The sequence below is a fragment of the Propithecus coquereli genome, unplaced genomic scaffold (genome assembly GCF_000956105.1).
Source record: "Propithecus coquereli isolate 6110/MARCELLA unplaced genomic scaffold, Pcoq_1.0 Scaffold11, whole genome shotgun sequence".
Lineage (NCBI taxonomy): Eukaryota > Metazoa > Chordata > Mammalia > Primates > Indriidae > Propithecus > Propithecus coquereli.
In genome coordinates, this window is record NW_012134969.1 from 3,921,195 (window position 1) to 3,922,460 (window position 1,266).

Here is a 1,266-nt window from a genome sequence, read left to right on the forward strand (position 1 = left end):
TAGAGTAAATTGATTTTGTGGAAATGCATCTAATGTAAAGGCAAAGTAAGCCTACATGATTTTTATCCTCTGAGGCTTCTGTTTCCATACCCTCAAGCACCCTAAAAATTTGTTGTATTAAAATATAAAGCACATATGCATATTGTTTGTAACACCTTGAAAGATTTCTCTTAGGACATACCAAGTGAATTGGATTATAATTTGCATGTTCATTAATTTTAACCTTATGAAACTCTATCACCTTTCAGGGTTTTTAGATTTCCCAAAATTACATGCAGCATCTTACAAGACATTTGCATTATGTATGAGCAGATATTTAACACATTTTAGACCTAGACGAATTATTTAGAAATACATTAGTTCATTGATCCAAAGAGTGCTTTATGAGCGATGTGAGTATCATGTCCTCCATATGTATTTGAAAACCCTTTTTTAACTGTAATTATTTTAAGCCATCTTCAGAGATTTTTTTCTTGAATTTTCATTGCCTAATAATATTTACTTACTGTCATGCTTATTATTTTTATAAGTTTTAAATGTATCTATGTATATCAGAGTTTACATTGCTCGATGCACCACTTCACCTAAACCTTCAGGGAAAACGTAATGTGGTTTTTCATTTCAGATATTTGCTGCACCGTCATTTGATGACAAGATCCTGGAAGTTGTTGCAATATTTGATAGCATGCAAATGGCGGTTTCAAGGGTCATTAAATTGCAGCATCATCGAATAGCCCAGGTTGGTTTCTCTAATCAAACCTGATTGCAATCCTTGGGCCACAGAGCGTTGGGGGGAAGCTATTCCTGAATGACTCCTACACTGGCTATTCATCTATAAAATATTGACTTTCTTGTCATGTCAGTTGTTACCATGTCATTTTAAGTGGTAAAGCATAGCATTCCATCCGACAGAATAGACTAATATTCAAGCCTGAATGCAGATCGAGTGTCAGTTTCTGAGGATGATTTGTACTCAAAAATAACTTGTCTGTTTTATTTCAGTGCCGTACGGTAAAAATCACTATATTTGGCGATGAGGGAGTCCCGGTGCAGGTGGATGGTGAAGCATGGGTTCAGCCTCCAGGGATTATCAAGATTGTGCACAAAAACAGAGCTCAGATGCTAACAAGGGACAGAGTATGTTACAAAGAACGTCCTGCTAGAATTTTTCAAGTTGTTTTTTAAAAGTCTGGAATTGTTCTGCAAAATAGAAAACAAAGAAAAAGATTTAAATTGTCTTTTAAATCTGACAGTGAGGTCATTGTC

At 35.2% G+C, this 1,266-nt stretch overlaps 1 protein-coding gene across 1 annotated transcript in view; it reads left to right on the plus strand.

Moving 5' to 3' along the window:
- Positions 1 to 1,266, plus strand: part of DGKH (diacylglycerol kinase, eta) — a 174,771-nt gene that overhangs the window by 134,759 nt on the left and 38,746 nt on the right. The window contains exons 23-24 of the mRNA XM_012648226.1: positions 626 to 739; positions 1,003 to 1,137. Coding sequence (XP_012503680.1) covers positions 626 to 739; positions 1,003 to 1,137 — 249 coding nt within the window. The remainder of the gene's footprint in view (positions 1 to 625; positions 740 to 1,002; positions 1,138 to 1,266) is intronic.